At 38.1% G+C, this 19,681-nt stretch overlaps 1 protein-coding gene across 7 annotated transcripts in view; it reads right to left on the reverse strand.

Moving 5' to 3' along the window:
- cmpy (crimpy) overlaps positions 1–19,681 on the reverse strand; it is a 278,714-nt gene that overhangs the window by 6,389 nt on the left and 252,644 nt on the right. For 6 of the 7 annotated variants that reach the window (XM_087402707.1, XM_087402709.1, XM_087402708.1 and 3 more), the window contains 2 exons: positions 4,872–5,075; positions 4,009–4,191 (listed from right to left, as the gene is read on the reverse strand). In XM_087402707.1, the coding sequence (XP_087258833.1) occupies positions 4,009–4,191; positions 4,872–5,075 (387 nt within the window). The remainder of the gene's footprint in view (positions 1–4,008; positions 4,192–4,871; positions 5,076–19,681) is intronic. The other variant, XM_011069722.2, reaches the window with a different exon arrangement.

Consider the following 19,681-nt stretch of genomic DNA (forward strand, 5'->3'; position numbering starts at 1 on the left):
GTAAAAAAATTTTGTTCGTGAAACACTAACGAAAATAAAAAATTATAATTTATGTGGATTTAATTTGCAAGTATAGTCCATTAAAGAAGAGCAAGTAAAAAATTTAGAAGATTTCTTATCGCAGTGTCACGTATGTTGAAGTATCACTTTTAAACATCGGATAAAAAAATATTTAAGGATATTTTTGATAGAACTATTAAGCAGTTCCAACATCATTCCCTCACACTGAGATTTTACGCTAAAAAATATAGGAAATATTTTCTAAAGACAGTTTATAAATAACTCAGCACCGCCGCCGGGAAGTGTCGCCAAATATAGTAGTTTGCGAACGAGGGAAACTTGAGGGACTGAGTGCCTCGGTGTTTCCGGAGTTTGCAAAGTCTTGCATAAAATTGTCGCGACGGATTTCTCGACGTGCACCGAGCATCGTTGCACATATCGTTGACGCGATCTCATTCGCTTCTCGAGTAAATCCAATCACGTTTTTAACAAATCCTTCAATCTTGGTGAGCAAATTTCTCTGAAACCCTACGAGGAATCGCTGCGTTATTAGCAAGGTAACTGGTTAATTATGCATATAAGATTACGAGCACGTATAATAGTCGACCGCGCGTTTACCACGTTTCTCTTCGACGATCAAGTCATTATTCGACGGTTTTCCAGTGGTGATAAGCGCTCGTCCGGTAATCATCAAAGCGCCGGAAATTGCAGAATCTCATAAAGATTTGCAATCTCGCTTAATATTCATAGCGCCCTTAACGCGCGCGCGCAAAATCGTCTTACGCCTGTCGTTGTCGTTAATAACTCGCGAAAATCTGATTATCAACAGCATTATTTCGTTACACGGACGATCGAGGAGGATCGTATCGCTGCCATTAAAGCTGTCGAGCGTTCTCGTGTAAAACGGCACGATTAAGCTTCCCGATGACTTCGCTATTCACGCGAGCGTCGTATTTCGCTTAGAGCGCTTTTATTTATGCGCGCTCTTCTCTTCTCCTCGCTCTCTTTACACAACCGAGTGCCTGTACGTGAAATTTACATGGCCAAGTACCGCTCGAACTGGATAGTAAACCCTTGGGTGCTGATCTTTTCTGCATGAGACAATTCTACACGATGGTTTTAAGTCGCCATGACGCCGGCACTGATAAGAGATGAACTTGTCGCGTCGAGAATAGCACGTGCATTATAAGTAAGCAAGTGCATTGTTCCATCTTGTAAAAAATTCAATTTTCTCGTGACGCAACACAATTGTAAGTACAAGTTGTATATATACTTTTGCGATCTCTCTCTCTCTCTCTCTCTCTCTCTCTCTCTCTCTCTCTCTCTCTCTCTCCGCCCACGTGTGTTATGTATCACCAATCGAGAAATTCTCGATTATTATCTTGATTATTATCTCACTGTATTAGGCGTCGATTTTAGCGCGTATTCATTTTCTGCATTATGGAAAGAAGCATGTGGGTCAAGCGATCGACCGTGGATGCGGGTGTATTATGTTCTACCCCCCAGCCGTCTCATTTACGAGCGTTCATTCATAACGCCTCCCAAACTTTAAAGTGGCGCATTTCCATGAAAAATCGGCTCAGTAACGTAAAGAGGCAAAAACAATTTTCGAGAGCCTCCGCTGACGCGAGTGAGCTCGTAACTCCCCATTATTTCCTTGTCGCGATATACGTACGGACATACGTTCGCGTTGAAAGGGGAAAAATTTGCACGAATTTTTTTCATCGAATACATCGCTCGCTAGCTGGCTGGTTGGTTGTCGGTGGTCCCTCGTGTAATACATCTCCTCTGTTTCACGTATAGCTCACACCGCTGGAAAAAGCTAAATTCCTGAGCTTTTGTAAGAATTATGAAAGAGAGAATGTTCCCTTTATACGCCCGGAAAACATTTTTTTTTATTCTATTCCATTATTCTGGATGTTTCATTACTCTTTGTAATCCGCACTGCGGCGAGAGGACGATATCGACGGCCAAAATTGAAGGTGATAATAGAAGAGCGCTTTTGTAGAAAATATTAAAGATATAATCTTTCTCAGCAAAGGAGAAACGGAAGGATCGAGAAGAGCGAAAAGAAAGATGTGTTAAATGAAGAGTTGTAAGATCTATACGCTGCGAAACGAATATCCAACTCAATACCGTAAATCTTTACGAAAAATTACACTTGAATTAATATTCCAGGCAAATTGAACGGAAGATAATTATGCGGGTAAAAAAACGTTTACGACGAATCAATTGCAAATATTGTTAACAGCTTCGATTAGGGCATTAAATCAGTTGCGAAGTAATTATTTTTGTAATTAACATAATAAAATGTAATTAACATGTATATATAACATACACTTTTGCCGCGAAAATCAGAGTGAGAGAACATCTATCTGTATAATTTAATCCGGTTGTACCGCTATTTACCTCAACGCGGTATCAGGGTTTACGTCAATATTTATTATCGCGTGTACTTTTCGACGAAAGCGTATTAATTAAACGAGGCATCAACTATGTACGCGTGACCGATAATGCGGACTATGGGCTAATGAATATTGTTAACAAGGTAGAACGTTGTTTAACTGTCGCGAAGCTGTTTAAACATCGTCCTGTGCAATACAGAACTGAAATGAATTTAGCGTATGATGTATTGTAAAATGGTATTTAATTGCCGAGAATCCGATCGATCGAAAGAGATGCGATATCCGAAACTAATTTAATTGATCGAAATACGTATATTTATATGTACATATTTAAGTAATCCATGTATTTCATTTTTTATTTCTTGACGCAATCGAATGTTTTAATTATTCCACTCGCAAAAGCTGCTTAAAACTCAGCATTTATTGAGTGTGATATATCGGTGGCGCATTGATCAGATCATTTTCAAATACGAAAATGGCAAAGTACATTGAAAGTATAATAATTGAGTGCAATAAATCGATATCATTCAGAGAACCAAGACGGAATAATCTCATGTCCGCAATAAAAGTGTTTCTAGTGTGACGATCTGTAGCTGACTGTACATGATCTGTGGTGATAATATTATTAAATCTTAAAACAGGCACGGAGTACTATTAAATTTTAACACAAAGAAATAGAGAGAGAGAGAGAGAGAGAGAGAGAGAGGGAGGGAGAGATTTCACGAGATAAGAATGACTTCATTAAAATTCAACAGGTAGATCGAAAGTTCCGTAGCAAGAACGGTGACAGTGTAACTTTAAACGTCGTAACTTAAAAACCACCGCTCGCTGAAATATCGCATTTGAGCATTATCTCCGCTTACAATCTGCGCGACTAGCATTTATAATGCCGATCGATTCTAGAATGAATTTCAGAAAATAATAGTAGAGTTGGTATTTTTAGAAGACTCCTCTTAATTAATCCTCGATTTTATAAAAACTACGCAAAAGTTTATGACTTTTCATGTTACACGTAGCATTTATAGTTGAAAAGCAGAATTTGTGTCATAGAGTTAAAAGATACACTTTGTCACCAAAGTTGTTAAAAACTTCTATAAGAACTCCTTGGTGAATTTCAAGCGACGAGAAAGAGAGATCTTCTTCATAGTAATAATCTCCTTCTCTTCTTGAATTTCATTACTCCCGTCACATATTTAACATACACATTACATCTTTCTCATCCTTTCCTCCTATCTTTCAGTAATGGAACGTCTCGTGTCCACAGGAAATGCGTTGATTACGATCGAGGAAGTTCTTCGTGCCGATATCTGAAGTACATTGAGGCTACAAGCTCAACAAACGAGCTTGCCTCGTCAGATTGCAATTCGAAGGGAGGAAGAGAGAGAGAGAGAGGGAGGGGGATGAAGCAGAGAGGGAGAAAGAGGGACGAAAAGAGAGAAAGAGAGGACATATTGAAGCGCAAGACCAGCGAGAGAGAAAGAGAAAGAGCCAGGAGAGAGGAAAGCACAGATTCCTGAGATATCGATCCGATGTACGGCGTATCCCGCGCGCTGTCCCCGTCATCTGACAGAAGCCAGCTTCGATTACGACCTTTCGTAATTACCTGAGGGTCTGCAGTCATGAAGGGGGCAACAGCTACCGGGTGTCTCGGGCTTGGCCGCCCGCACTTCGACCGGCCGTTGACCAGATCGGCACTTGGGTGGCGGACACGTCGGGACGCACTTGCAGATGCCGTCCGTCAGGACGCTATCCTCAGGACAGATCGACTCGGTTCGACGATGGTGATCTGCAAAACCGGTGTGAATCAACACCACAAATTTGTGTTACGGACTCGTTAAATGAGAAAGACGTATAATATTCTATTTCTATACTTATCGCATTAATTATTGTGTATAACAATTATATTAGGTGTTGGAATTAATTCGTAGCGTTTTTTAATGAAAGAATGTTATTTATTTCACATGAGCATTAAAAAATACATTAATGAAAGTACTTCCCATCACTTGTAAAACGCTACGAATTAATTCCAACACCTAATATAATATATTATATAATTACGTAATATATTAATATAAACGGTATTTATATTTCCTAACCATCGGTATTAAAGAGAAATGTATTTTTAATCTTATGAGCGATAAACAGAACGTTGTGGGCGATGAGACTGGATATTTTATATACTTTCAAGATTTTATTTAGCTTCAGTAAATGCTATACGTGTTTGTTTATATAAAGTGCACAGAGAGTTTCATCTTGGTTTGTCTACAGTCAACATTATCATCGACCTGACGTTTTTCAAACGGGCCGATTTAATCAAAGAAAAAGCGCGATATTTACCACCACCACCGTCGTATCATTTTCTTGGTTCCGCAATAGTTCCGATCTTACCGCGCGCACGGCCGTTGGTTACACTCGGCAAACATTATTTTCCACCGCGAACACGGCTCCTTTTATGGATTCTATTACCTGGGGGAACGCAGTTGTGGCGCGGGCAGCAGTTACCGGGGATGCCGGAAAATGACCCCCTCACCAGCACCGCCTGCTGACCCGGTCGGCACTTGTGGGGTGGACAATCCGCACATTTGCAACCGGCGCCGTTCTCGTTCGGCACGCTGTCCTGCGGGCAGTCGTCGACACTGTTCACGGCTCCTTGAAACAGAAAAATTGTCACTGAGATTAACGTCAGGACCAGAATTCCCGGGGATGGTCGGCGATATGTCCGACGAAGAACGGCACCGTTAAAGCGCTTCTCCGTCCCGAAAGATATCTCCGTATATCTCCGTCCCGAGGTGTTGGATACCTTGGGATTCTTCTCCAAACGCTTGAACGTGCACCAGGGCTATTCGGTGTACTTTATTATCAATGGTACTTTGCACCAATTTGCTGTCGTACAGAGTACCCGAGAATTACGACCGTTACTTTTGTATATTCCTCAACCGATTTAGAGAAAATTTATCGTTGGCAGATATGTTAAGGTTCAAATATACCATCCGAGTCCCGGGCTATAATTCTAAGACATTCTACATGAAAAGATAATTTTAATAATTTTAATTCTTTTTTTTTTTTCTTAATTTTATGGCATATAATATATTCATCGAATAAGATAGGGAGTTCCAAGAAAATATGTATATTATTACCAGGAACTTGTTCGCAGATGATATCTATTCGGTTTTTATATATTCATTATTCAGTTCATTAATTAAGTTTCAAACTAAGCGATAACGACTCGTTTCTCTTTCGTTCAAAATAATATAATGGCGATAGTAATTTCCTGAAAATAAATTTTGCGCGCTGCCTTTTCCAGCCTGTCGCGAATAAATCTTTTTAACTCCTTCCCATTAATAATCTAACAGCAAACGCTCTGTAATTTTGTTGATATATGTGACAGGCAAACGTGTGCGCATCTTCTCGTGAAAAAGATGTCGGTTCTTCTATGTGGACCGCCGTGCACCGTGTCACAAGTTATACGATGTGTACCAGTGACATTAATATAAATTCCCAAATGAGTAAGGAAAAGAGATATATCCTTGTCAGAGACACGGCGAGAATCGATTATTTTATTCAGCGGATTATCCCGACCGAAGATAAACACGTATTGTCCCATGTGTTCGCGGAAGTTCCGTCGTGCTGGAGATACGGAAAGAGAAAAATAGCGAGCTTGATGGATGCCAAATCGAAAATCTCGGAGGTATGCGATGCGCTGAGGTATAAAGAGAATGATAAGCGGAATAAGAAGATAGCGCAAATCCACTTTTGTCGGCGCACCGGTAAATTCCATTTCTGACAGTTTTATACACGGAAGCGAATTATTTTCTAAACGATTCATTTATAATCGCCGCGTCGCGTCTCTATATTTGTTTCTATATCGGGATAAACATGATATTCTTGTATCATGAGAATAAACACTCGAGCGAAGTAGAAGTTTCGAAGACATCGTAAAGAGAGACGTTTGAAGTTAGATATTCAGAGACATCGTATTTAATTACGAGATGACTATATATTCTCGGAACTCTATCACACTACGCAAATGTTCATAACGTGAATCATCGCTGTCTCATACATACTAAATGTGTTTGTTTGCATATAGAGATAATTTCTTGCAGATTACATTCGTATGGTCCCAAGTTGATCTTGAAAGTTCAGCGAATTGTGTTGTTAGTGAAATGGTTACAATTGGAATTCACACATCGTCATTCATATTGGAAAAAATTATTAAATCTTAATACATATTTCTTTGAATAATACTAAGGAAACATTTGCTTATAGTAAATAAATATTAATTTACTCAATAAAAAAAATGATAGTCAAATTAAGTGTTCTAGCGCCAAATAAATACATGTCTACATTTTGTAAATATGTATTTAGAAATATTCAAACAAATATTTATACTATTTTTTCAGTGCATAATTTTTCAAGTAATTGTATTTTTATTATGTAATTTGTTGTCACTGTTGTCGCGTTACAAAAGAATTTTAAAATTAATCTAAAAATTTTCACATCATACATCGCTGAAATGTAAATGTGCAATATAAGAGTTTATTGTTGATTCTATTATAAGATATCGTAAATAACATTCCGAGAAGAATATTGAAGAACATTGTAAGTATGCGTAACTGCGGGCGACATCGGAGTCTCTTACAGTTACGTGATATCACAACGAAAAACCGCAGATGTGAAAGAAATACGTCGGAGAGAAAAGAAAAAGTTTAAACTTGTCCTTTGTATAAATTCGGAAAAGCAGAGTTCGTACATGTACAGGGCGAAGACATTTCTTTGCTATAGCTGTTAAGGAAAGTGAGATACGTAGATATTCTAGATACGTAGACATCTAACGCGTGAAACTGCAAGGAAGAATCTTGCGAGACAAACGCAGACCTTCGATAGAAATCCAAAATTCAGTTACACAAAATATAATAAAAAAAAGTCGTCTTCTAAAATACTTTTATAGAGAAGAAGGCCGAAGAAGATGAAAATAATCGCAATGTAAAGAATGAAAAGGAATTGCTTTCACAATTAAAAGTTTCCCTTCTGAAATTTGAGAAAGCTGATTCTCTCAAAACTTCGTTTACGTATCTTAATGGACCTTAATTCTACCCATGAAAGTTTTATGTCGAACGTCTCGCTCATTTTTGGGTGATCTAAAATATACATCACAGAGTATACGAAGATAGTACTTTAATACTACTTTCACCTTTATAAGAACCGCCATTTCAACGACATTCGTTATTATCAAAGTGGTCCTTACTAACATTCATTACACACATGCCAGAAGTCTCGTCGAAATCGGTTGATTGCGGTTGATCCGTTGAATGAGTCTGCACTTCCTCTGGAACGAGCAATCCGCTATACCTATATACTCAGCGAGAGGAGAGATCGATGACTTAACCGCGAGAACGCCGTGTGCATGATGCATTCGTAGTGCATTTCGTGTCACGACCAGTCTGTCGTCCGTTCGTTCTTTGCGTTTCGGCCGCTGACATGACAGAAACGAGAAGATACGATCTTCTCCTTCTCGATGCCGGTTGCACGCAGCCTCTTTGTGTTCGGCTTTCGCAATTTCGCGCCGGAGATTTCGGGGTCGGATAAGTCCCGTCCTCGTTACTGCCGCCGGCGAGAAACGGCGAAGAAGAAACGAATAAAATGCGCCTTTCGGTTTTCGACGGCTTTCGGCTTTCGGCTTTCGGCGTGACTGAAATATACGTCGGTCAAAGGTTAGTAACGCCACGGTAAGTCGTTTAACCGAAAGGGCTACGGAGGCCTCTTTCTCTTTCTCTCATAGACTTTCACAGTTCGCGAAAATCTCCTTAATATCCTTTTCGGATCAAAGAACGATATCCGTTAGATTTTATTGTGTCTATTTGAAATCACGGTTTAACGCTCAAAAGTTCAGTTGCTTTAAAATCCTTTTGAGAAGAGCATATTTTAGATTTTATATTTATCTGTTTTTTTTTTCATTCTTTTACATATTTTGCTATCACATTGTTTCTGAATTTCAATCAGATTGAAAACTATCACAATTATTATAATAAACTTTCGTTATCAAGAATTTTTAACATTCATATGAATAAAGTTCATGTATTTGAAGAGCAAATTTTCCCATAAAAGAAAATATAAAAGCTTATGATCAAATTTGATTAAAGCTATTTGATTAATGTTTTTTCTCTCCTAAAAGATATACTTTATTTGCAATACTGATCATACAATAAGATCTTCTAATAAAAAAGATCATACAGCTAATCTATTATTAAATCTTTCAGTAAATATTATAAGTAATACAAATATTAATCTAACTTAAATTTCATATTTTTTCATAATTTATAGTGTATAATGTAAGCTACGAGAAGACTTGTATTATCATAAGAATGGATCATGGATCAAGATTTGCTAAAATATCAAGTTTAATTAAAGGTTCCATAAGATTCCATAAGGTTTAATACAAAAAATTGTAGTTTATACTCCTCGATCGAGATCGGCTCATAAACTTTCGGAAAATGTAGACGAATTTCGGATGTCCGTAAAAATGAACTCGTTTTTCAAGGGCAATTCGAAAGGATGGGAGTCACGTGATAGGATAAGTGCTCTTTCCTCTCTGTCCTTACATCCCTCCATGGTTCCCCTATTTTTTTTCAAGGATCCTTGCCCACGGGATCGATCGACTTATCTGTACCCTTCCATACTTTAAGCGTTCGTCCTTTAGCAGATAGTCCGCCTTGGGCACGCATAAATCCCTAAAGATATCAGAGATGGCTAGACTGAGAAGTAACCAGCGAAATTAACTTTAAAGGGTAAAAGATAAGGCGTGGAAGAAAGGATAGGCGAAAATTAGCTTTCGTTTCAGAGAGACGGTTTTGGGAAACGAAGTAATATCCACGCGGTAGAATCGCGATTCGCGCTGCGATACGATCGATGCGCCAGCTGATTTATTTCAGCGAGACGGTACGATATACCTCGTGAAACGATGATGGTGAATGAGGAGAGGAAAGTGGGTAATTTCCTGCGAAAAATAACATCGTGCGGTGCCCACGAAATGGGCAGGCGCTATGAGGAGGAAGTCCTGATTGCTGCCCCCCCGTTGCTCCTTCGACAGTGACGAATGACTGACGAAGGTTCGTTTTGTATTAATAATCGCGCGCTCACACTTTGGACACAATCTTCCTCCAGGAAGCACATTCTCAATTGAGTATTATACGTTATCGTTGTGTATTATCGAGCGTGCACGAAATAAACGAAAGTTCACTTGAAAAGGAAAAGATGAATTATGATAACGAAAATTGCATACTTTCTTTGATCAATATCCCTGAGTCACGTTTTAATGAAAAAAAATATTGTACAACGAAGTATTTTATTATTGTCAATTATGTACATAGTTTCCAAAGAGACAACATAATATTCGATTAGACGTATACAAATAAAATTTAGCACAATTGATGATGTGACCAAACTGAAGGATTGCTACATAATCTATGTTTTCCATATAATCTATGTTACGTTGGTGCACGCGCTGTTACACGAAAAACATGGAAAGAAATACCATTCGTTGTAGAATAATTACATCGTCGGAAACAATACCAATGGAAAATATAGGGCTCGATTTCATTGGACGGTCTACTATTTGGCAAAATCGCGTGACCGGTATGCAATGGGTGGCTCGCGCCTTGCTTGCGCCAACAATAAGTTCATTTGGTATGCAAGAGTTAGCGGGCTGAGTCCAGGGAGGAGGGCTAATGCAATATCCTCGGTACGAGAGCCTGCTCGCTGTCAGTTCTCTCACGCGTTCTACGTCACGACAGCCTTATCCCGATACGCTTTTCTAGGTTGGTGTATTCGGCTGCACCGTCCGCACGAATGCCTGCTGGCTCCTCCAACCTTCTTCTTTTCTGCCACGGCGTTGCACCGCCGGCGCAATACTAATCGTTGTACTAATTTGGCATTTCCATGCCGGGCAATCGCGGCCGTACTTGTTTATTTATTCCATTCAATCGTATTCTCGTTTTTCATTACGCGCCCCCGATGTATTTTCTCCTTCGTTATCGCTTCACCCTCGTAATTTATATTTCTGTTATTATTGGAAAAGTTCTCTACCCGGAGCTCGATGAAAATTTATTTTCAGGCTCGGCGCCCTCTCTCTCTCTCTTTTTCTTTTTCGTTTCTGTTCTTTTTTTCTCACTCTCGCCATCGATTTCATCATTTGGGAAATTTCTGTATTGCAAACCATGCGTCATTGTCGCATTAATCTTAAAATTGATTCGTACCGCGTAATATCAACGACGGCCGTGACACAGCACGACATGTGTTCTTATTAAATCGCCAACGTACGTGGTACGTACTGCTTTCAGAGATATCAACACTCAGCGTTTATATAAGAACGACGTTACAAAGAAACTAGCTAAGCAAAAACTCGGATAGCATCTGTTTAATAATTCATGGTTCACTCCGACCAGAATCGCGGCAAGAATGTATTTTCATATTTTGCGCGACGAGAATAAAAGACAACTTGTTGGCAGCAATTGTGATTTTTTTTTTTTTTTTTTTTTTTTTCGAAACTGATATGCCAAAGGCTCGGAATAAGTATAAGATAAAAATACAAACTCGTGCCTCTTGGTTGCCATCAATGTGACTCGTACTTATCTCGCCAGCTCTTTATATCTTATCCTGCCTCTTCTACCTGTCGTGGCCTTTATGCTCAAGCTGACGCAAAAACAAATGACGCGAGTCGTACTCGAGAGACAGCAAAGAATTGGCCAAGAGACGAAAAACTGAGGAACGTTTGCATCTCGTCTTCGGTCCTCCTCTTTGTCTTTTCGACTTCCCTGCTATTGTTGCTGCTGTTGCTAGCAACGGCCGATGACAACTACCACAACAGCCTGCTACAGCTGCAACCAGTTAATCCGTTAACGTTGGACCCGTTTCTCTCAGGCTCTGCCACCGAGATGCACACTCGAGTTACTAATTTACGTCCGACGTGACGGCACACCCTTTGCTTTGCAGTTTGGTAACCCTAGCACTTCGCCAACGACGTCAAAGTAAACGGCCTCGATGCACGCCGGGTAAATGTCGCGCACACACATAAGTACATACGATGTGCACAAACACATACACACATCCCTTTCTCCTGTAAAAAGATTTTGGACTATCTATAACAGCTCTAACATGTAAATTGTTCTAAAATTCATCCATCGAAGATTTCTATAGTTTGTATCGCAAATAAATTCTATCAAAATAAATATAATTAATGCACTAATGTGCGCGTGTGTGTGTAAATTATTAATTATTTCATTTATTTTTTAATAAAATTGCACAAAATCAAAACGCACAGTACGACCGATGTTTCGATAAATTTTCGATATATATAATCTTTGAAAGAAAATGGTGATTTGAGGTCTCCTAAGTAGTATAGGTAAACGAACTGGAAACTAGGTGATGCGGAGTAGTTACTGCGATCTTGAATAGAGGAATGCGCATCCCAAATGTCCAACTATCTTCAAGAATGCTTTGAAATGGTTATCTCAGATATCAGGTTATTATTCAAAGGGTACTAATTCGATAACCACAAAATTTTCTATTATGCCGCGGAATCTGTATATATCTGCATAACAAATTACCCACACTTTCAGTTAAAAAATTAATCCTTTAATGATTAATTGTGTTACAATATACATTCAATGTAACACACAATTTATTAGGACCGTATAATGTGAATATACGTATTTAATTATTTACATAATGTGAATATAAACGTGAGTATAAAATTTATGTGAAAATATATACTCACAACTATCGAATTTCCTCTTAAGGACATATCCTTGAGGCTACAATAATTTTTTGAATTATAAGCTAACTTTAAATGCTTATAAGTAAAAAACCATTTTACTTTTAGAGTCTCTATTATTATTTCTGGATTCTTTTGAACATTCTAAAACGAAAATCCTAATACGAAAATATCGAGGCTATAATAGTTTTCGAATTATATACTATCTTTAATCAATTCAAAAAAAAATTCAAAAATTATTGTAGCCTCGACATTTTTGAATTAGAATTTTCGTCTCAAAATTACCTCAAGAATATGATCTTAAAAGAAAATTCGATAATTGTGAGACACCTGTATTTTATTATCACACATCCATATACAATATATACATAATCCAACACTTCATTGATTATTTACAGATTTCAGAGTAATTTTTGTTTTCAAAATATTTTTTTCTTTATATAAACATGTGCAAAGCATCAGGTTAATGAAACTATTTGTGATTCACATAAGCAAGTAAGTACTGCGAACACTTGAGATTATCCTTTTCGTTTTTCAGCCTTGTCTGTTCCTTCGACTGCATTTGACCACCTCTGACATTTGGAAAGTATAAATTCGTTAGCCTACATCATCCACTTTAAATCCCGTTTCTGCTGCAACGGGTTAACTGCACATTGACCTTGCATGCCATGTCTGACGTCAGCCAGTACGATCGTTATCCGATGAAATTATCAATCGATTCAGGTCCCTGAGATAGATCGACCTGATTTGCAAGCCGACCCGATTATTGTTTTCGGATGGTACACACAACTTCCGCAAGCACAGTGACATGAGACGAGTTTCCTCGTAGTTCGCAAAATCGCGTAGAATCAGGCGGTGGCAAAGCAGATTGCATAGAGATGGATGTTAGCACAGAAGAGATTAACAAATATACGTTCGCGTACGCACAAGCAACGCAAAAAATAAAAAAACGCAAACCATACAAATAAAAGCAACCAAAAGTGGCACTTCACGTAAATGAAAGTATATAAGCGCAATGTACAATCCGTCATGTACCTCTTCATCTAGTAGGTTTCTCTCGTAGGACTTCACTCCGAGGACTTTTCTAGCATAATGAATCTATTTGTCGTCGTCCAGTATAATCGCCCTAAATGAATTAAGATTCCTCACGGAATGAATCAATTGTGGAACGAGTTTGTTAAATATAAATGCCATTTCCTATATATAGCTATAAAATAAAATTATAAATAAAATCAAGTTGTACATTATCGTATTCTGCAATTCATTTGTAACGAAACAACTTTGTTTTATTATATTAAAACGTATATATCCTATTTAATTAATTAAAAGTAGTATTGTCCACAAGTTTCTTGAAACTATTCTTACTGAATACTTACTGATACAAAAACATTAGATTGCGGAGTCGACCCAAATGTGCGGTAAAAAGCCAGCGTATTTTTTCGTCGTAGTTAATTAAACACTGCGCCTGAGAAGTTAAAAATATCATAGTGGGAATTACAATCTCCTGTTTTGCAAAAGTAAAAATTTATCATTGCCTCGGTTAGATTCGCTTGCAACGTCGCGGTCGGTTCTATAACAGATAAACTTTTTACGCGAACTTTTTTAGAAGCAACTTTTTCAACGTTTTTCCTTTCAACGTTTTTGCGCGTTAGCAATTATTTACGACTGAGTTGCAACGATCGTTATAACTTTCGTAATTGCTGGAATATCTATGATAATGCAAATGATTGTAAAAAAATCTTTCTGTATACATTTCTAATTGAATTCATCATCTCATTTAATTCTAATCAAGAAAGATTTAATAATCGAAAATATGTGTTGTTCACTTTTAGTAAATCAATATCAAGAGCAACAAGTGCTTTTTCTACATATGAATACATTATTTTATTTTCAGAAGAGTTTCCAAATATATAATTAAGAAACAATTGGATTTTTATTATTAAGTTAAACATTGAATTCTATGAATTCGTTTTTTTGAAAACTAAAGAAGAGAAATACATGAGAAACATCACGAAGTACTACGAAGTTTAAGAAGAAAATGTGTATTAAATATGTCAAAAGTTTCCACCGTATTTATGAAAGAGCGAACATTTTCATCTCATAACTTTGCGTATTCAGTTTAAATGTTAAACGTTTCACGAGCATCGTCGGCATCGCGCGGAAAATATAAGGGAGCGCATCAACCCTTCAACCTCGAATTAAAAAAGCACTGCGCCTGGAAACCGTCTTGACTCGAAAGTCGCGATTTACGGCAACGGTCTCTTGAGTTTTGCTTCAACTCGAGTACAAGACTTGTAATTTGCAATTCAAGAACGACTTTCGTTGCCCTTCAGCGAATTAAATTGATAACGGCGTTATTTAGATTTGTGTAATCATTCTGCACACGTTTTTTCGAACTTTGTAATTCAATTTGGAAAGCTGAGCCAGCTGCTCGTTTTAATCATGTTTCCAAACAGTACGATCTCATCTCCGAACGCTTACCCGCAAGCGAGATTTCCTTTTGTCGCCGACAATTCTTCTCTCATCCGACCAACGAGAATGCGGCTGGAAAATCGGCCGCGTCTTTGACGACTTTCCCAAGGATGAGCGAAACGAACGGAGAAAAGCGAGAGAACTCTTCAACGCGTAACGCCAAGCTTTTCGAATTTATCCCCATCTAGTTTAACGGTTGGCAATCTTCTCACCGAAGAGAATGGAACTGGTATATAGATACGCGTGATTTGAAGTTTCCCGGGAGAGAGCATCAGTAAAGAGTAAAATGACCGACTATATTACACCGTAAATTGAGAGCGAAACGTTTAATCTAATATGTTTGTGATTGTAAGAACGTAATGTGATTCGATGGACTGAGAAATTCACAAATATTGCATTTGAATGAAATTATTACGCTTTAATTACACGTTCAATTAGACATAAATTTATTTCATTTTTGTAAATTAAATATATATACAATAGCTGTACAATTTATCTTTTACACAAATAAAAAAAAAATGTGTTGCAATATTTGTTGAAAGAAATACTACATTTATTAAATAAATAATTTATTTAAAGTGATGAATATTCTCGTTTGATTGGAAAACTTGCAGTAAAAGTAATTTGTCGTTGCCTTGCGATGCGATGAATGAGGCGCTATCCCCCAAAATCGAAAGGAAAAAGGTAGTCTGCGTGTTTTCTCGCAGCATGAGATTGATGAGAGAACACCTCTATTAAGCTTCCTGCCATTTCCTTCCCTTCGATTGTTCAAATAGACAGAAAATGCCTAGGACTTATCGATCGCAATATCAATTCAACCTCCAATCAAACCCATCGGCTCAAATTAAAGGTAAGTAAATTAATCGATCGCGAAGTACATATGCCTAATTAATCAATCTGTTATTTCCACGTAACATACTCTCGTACAATCACTATATTTGAGATTTACTTAATAAATTTACTTAATTTCTAATACAAACTTTTTGCAATTAACGAATGCAAATAACGCAATATTATATCAGTATTATTATAACTCTACGCGAATTATTTTGTTTACTTCGTTAAAAAATGTAGGTATATCAATAAAATGAAAATCAAATACAGAGAACTAATTTCATCATTATAATTTTATTATGTAATATAATTTGAAAATAGAAAAAAGTGTAAAACAGAGACTGCAAGTTGACCATGTAAAACTGTTTAATTTCGTTTTGCCATTTCAACATACTTTTTCTCGCCTCTTTTTCCAGAGCTGTGTCTTCCTTCCGCTTAAAGTCGCCGGGATTCCGTAACTCATTTATCGTAATTCATTTGTCAACGTAGAAACTCCCCGAGATTTCTCTCGACACGGTATCGAACAAATAGGCGTGGAAAAAAAAATTGTAATACGGCTCTGACAAATAGATAACGTAAAAATAAATGAAAATGAAAACAAAGAGGTATTAATAAATAAGGTATTATGACTTCTCTAAGAGTTAATTCGAAAAGACTTCGTAATTAAAAAGCTGTTTCAACAATATCCTGTGTAAAAAATGGATACTTCTATTAAAATCGTAGCGACAATTCAGTGATATTTACAAATGTAACATTTTACACAACGTGTTCGACGAAGATCGAGTGCAAGAAAAATCTCATTGAACGCAATCTCTCAATGATAGTCTCGAGAGAGACTGCGATGCTGATTAATCTCCATTATTTTCTATCAACATCTCGAAGTGTTAACATTGCCGATAATTCTCATTTACAGATAATACATTCCTTCAAGATAACAAGATAATAGAATCATGCTGGAATGCAAACGATAACAAGAAACAAAGCGAAAAAGGGCGATGTTCGGGAATAGTCGGCACCATCATTAATTCTTTCCGCCCTTTTATCCGTTTTCTGGATCGCACCGCAGTCGCTCTTCCGCAATGTCGACCAATGGTGTGTCACCTGTACTTGCAGTCGTGTAGACGTTGTGCACGTTGAAAACGCGGGGACAAAAACGCGCCTGTCGTCCATTTTCTTTCCGCGAAACGGCTCTTTCTGTTTTCAGCCCTGTTCCCAGCATCGCAGCCTGTCTACATCTACATTTCAATAAGCGGTGCGGAAAACGGACGTCGCGCCGTAGCTTTCTCGTTAGTGAAGAGAGAAAATGAACGAAGATGCGAATAGACGCGTTGCGTCAACGTCGAGGGCTTCCTCACACAATTACGTGAAAGCGTTTCACGCGATGATAAAGCGAAAAGATGCGCTGCTGCTGCTGCTGCTGCTGCTGCTGCTGCTGCTGCTGCTGCTGCTGCTGCTGCTGCTGCTGCTGCTGCTGCTGCTACTTGGCAGCACGTAACAGCGTACGTCAATGCGCATTTCATTATTAAATTGGTAGAAATCCAGATGGAAGAAGGATATACGCAAGACATGATTTGCGATTTGATGCATCGTACGTAATGAAGAAATGTTCATCGGTTTATGTCAATGAAATAGATTGAAATAGCGGAATTTAATTAAAGTAAGAGAAGCATTCTTTTTTAAAAGAATAAATTCTTGAAAAATTATAAAACTCGGAGGTAGCTATTTCTAAATAATAATTAGTTATACGAAAAATAATTTTCATATTACTCACAACGTTGTTAATTTGAAGAGAATCGCGCAATTTATGACTCATTAAATTATTCTTATTTCAATATCCTGTCACTGTTCGAGTAAAAACAAAAATTCACAAAGTTTCTCGTTTTTCCAGAAGAACGATAATATTAAATGTTAATGGATACACGTCGACATTTTTTTTTTCTAGATGGGATTTGATTGTTCAAAGCTTATTCCGTCAGAGTAATTCAAATATAAAATGAATGCGAAAGTCGGCGATGCGTAAATATCGGAAACAGCGTTTCCCGGACGGTAACATCGATAATTCGATTCGTTTTCGTTAAAAGCGCGCAGCTTAAAAAGCAGCGGCGACGTTAATTCACAGCGAACGCCTATCAGGCGTATTCAAGCGTGGCGCGCATTGAAAATCCGACAAAACTTTTGGCAAATTGAATCCAGTCTAATGAAGTGCTGCAGCTGCATCGAAGTCAAAACGTCAAGTGTACGTTGTCGTGCGCGCGTATAAATATTGTCATTAAAAACGACGAGCCGGAAAGCGCATGCGATGCAGAGAATGAAATATGCTGGGAAATCATTAGCCTAATTGAAATTGGATACACACGTGAAATGGACCTAATGACTGCGATTTCATTCGATTTTCTGTGTTCGTCGACCGAACCTCATCTGACGTGTAACGCGGCAAATCGCTGATGAGGACGTATATTACTGCGGCCTGCGTAATATCAATAATATGTTACTTGTTGAGAGAATTACTCCGCGAGAAATACGTTATAATGCACCAGCGTGTGATAAATTAACGTAGCGAGATATTACGACATCATTGTGTTCAATTTTCAACAGTCTCTCGTTCTACTATACTAGTCACGCTTATACAAACTATACATATTTTATATCGCGATACGGAAGTAGCTCGTTCTCGTTAATAGAATTTAATTAATGTATATTACAGTATACAGCAACGACTTACAACGTTTACAGGATAGATCTTTTAATTTTCGTTATACAATATTATATGTGTTTCATGAACACTTTATCGGACTGAATCACTAACAAAGGTAATCCTCTCGGACGTAGCAAGAATCACGTGATAGGGATTAACTTAATTAACTAATTCCTGGAAAACGGCGCGTGTTCCTGACGTAAACTTGGAGCTGAATGTGGACTAGATCCCAGATGTATTGCAGCGAGTTCAGGTGCGGCTTAGCGTTTCACGCTCGTCGCTCACGTATCACCGGCATTACTCGCAGCAACGCTTATGTAGCATGCTTAAACAGTGCTCCATGATGCTGACGTGCACAGGATCTAATGTGAAAAATGGTCACGTGGAAGCAAGACGTGTGACGTGCAATCTTTGTGTCCGACATATGTCAATAGACTCAAAAAAGATTCTTAAATCTGTACTTGTAATAGCATTATGTCAACGCAATAAATTTTAATTCGTAATGTACGTAGTATTCGTAGACATATAGTATCGTGTTTCGCTGCTGCTTCGAAAGTCCTTCCTCCAGAGCATAGAAATATGTAACCGCGTACATATATATATATATATACATATACCTAATAACTATATATTCGGAATCACAAGTGCAATGGAAACGCGCGGCGCATTCGCTGCCACGCATACGTGCTAAGTTAATGTACGTCATATTTATTCATACTCGCGAGTGTGCATCGCGGATTCATTCAACCAAGTTATAGGCGAAATTCTCTCTTTACGAGGAAAAGGGAGAACATGCATAGAGAGAATGATTTTCCTGAAGTATTAAAAAATTTAGCTAGATATATTGTAGCTCTAAAATTTTTAGGTAAAACATTCGAACTGATTGTTCGAACTGTTAAAATTATTTTGCCCTACCTAAAAATTTTGATGGTCTAACACAATTATTTTCAGATCTGAATATGTAGGAGAAAATAATTTTGACATTCTAAATCGAAAATCAATTTAAATGTTCTACCTAAAAATTTTGATGATCTATAACAGAATTATTTTCAGATCCGTATCCAGCTAAATTTTTGAAAGTTTCAGCAAAATCGTTCCTTCCATGTGCTGTTTCTCGTACATCGTTTTTGGTGCTGTGCTTTGTGCCACAAACTATTCCAGTGCAACGAGCAAACGTATGCTTCTAACGAGTGCCAGTTACAACACCCGGCGGAGTCAGCGTCCGGGACGTTGTGTCAAGAAGTCGCGTCAAGTGACGTTGTTAATGTCGACCGTTGTCGGCGAGGTTTGGCTTGGTCCTGGGGTGGATTTATAGCGCATCAAAGTTTCGCAATTTTCTGGATCGCCGGTGTTTCGCGTTCCAAGCGATGCTCCGCTCCCGCGAGTCGCACAGTCGTTTCTTTCCGCGCTAACTTTCCGTCCGAAACGCCCCGGTTGCGAAGAGTTTCGCGAATGCTCGTCCAGGATAAAACGGAACATTCGCTCGATATCCCCTCATGGCTCCTG

This window comes from Acromyrmex echinatior, chromosome 2 (assembly GCF_024713525.1).
Source record: "Acromyrmex echinatior isolate Ae372 chromosome 2, ASM2471352v2, whole genome shotgun sequence".
Lineage (NCBI taxonomy): Eukaryota > Metazoa > Arthropoda > Insecta > Hymenoptera > Formicidae > Acromyrmex > Acromyrmex echinatior.